At 48.6% G+C, this 850-nt stretch overlaps 1 protein-coding gene across 1 annotated transcript in view; it reads right to left on the reverse strand.

Moving 5' to 3' along the window:
* The window catches only part of LOC102759056 (granzyme B), a 2,673-nt gene extending 2,402 nt beyond the window's left edge, over positions 1-271 (reverse strand). Inside the window, exon 1 of the mRNA XM_006755033.2 lies at positions 129-271. Within this exon, the coding sequence (XP_006755096.1) occupies positions 129-193 (65 nt within the window). The 5' untranslated portion in view covers positions 194-271. The remainder of the gene's footprint in view (positions 1-128) is intronic.
* Positions 272-850: the final 579 nt, after the last annotated feature.

The following is an 850-nucleotide window of genomic DNA, read 5'->3' on the forward strand; positions in this document are numbered from 1 at the left end:
GTCTGAGATGGGATGAGAGCTGGGTTCAGAGCATTCCCGGTGGAGAGCTGGACCAGGGATGTGCAGAAGGGCCAGGAGGTCTGTGTCCACTGTGGATGGGTTGGGCCTGTGAGGGTGGGGATGGTCACTCACCTGCCTCTGCCGAGGGGAGCAGGAAAAAGGCCAGCAGGAGCACGAGCAGGGGGGGCTGCATCTTCCCAGGAAGGCTGCTCAGGTCGGAGCTGCTGGTGGTTCTCTGTGCTCTGTTTTTATGCCCAGAAGAGGAAGGAAGTGTGGGTGGGCTCTAAGACCCGAGTCCCCCTCTGGTTTTGTAGAACTTCATCCCAGAAGGCTTTCTATGAAGCATCTCCGCCCCAACACCTCCTGCCTGATGATGGTCTCTGGGTGGTTGTGTGAGAAGTATGCAGTGACCACATCAGTACCCACAGCTGTTGACTCAGAGCAGACATTAGAGCAGACTGCAGGAACCCAAGGGTACAAGGTGGGGCCATTGTGATGTGATATCAACGAGTAGAGGTACCTGGATCCCTGAAAATTGAGTCCCCAGTGAGAGAACAACCAGTGCCTCATCTCCATGCTACTAACTCCATCAGGATAATTTCCTTTGCCCATGTGTGTGTTTGCCCTTCTCTGTCCAATGCATACTGCCCATGTGTGTTTTGGCCCTTCTCTGTCCAATGCATACATAGCAGAGTTTTATCTTATTCCTTTAGAGCAGAATTTTCAACCTTTTTAATATCATGACACACATAAACTAATCACTAAAATTTTGTGGTACACTAAAAATATACTTTTTTCCTAACAAAAAGAGAGGTAAAACTTTTATTGATTTACAAAAATATATATTTGC

Source organism: Myotis davidii, unplaced genomic scaffold (genome assembly GCF_000327345.1).
Source record: "Myotis davidii unplaced genomic scaffold, ASM32734v1 scaffold4353, whole genome shotgun sequence".
Classification (NCBI taxonomy): Eukaryota; Metazoa; Chordata; class Mammalia; order Chiroptera; family Vespertilionidae; genus Myotis; species Myotis davidii.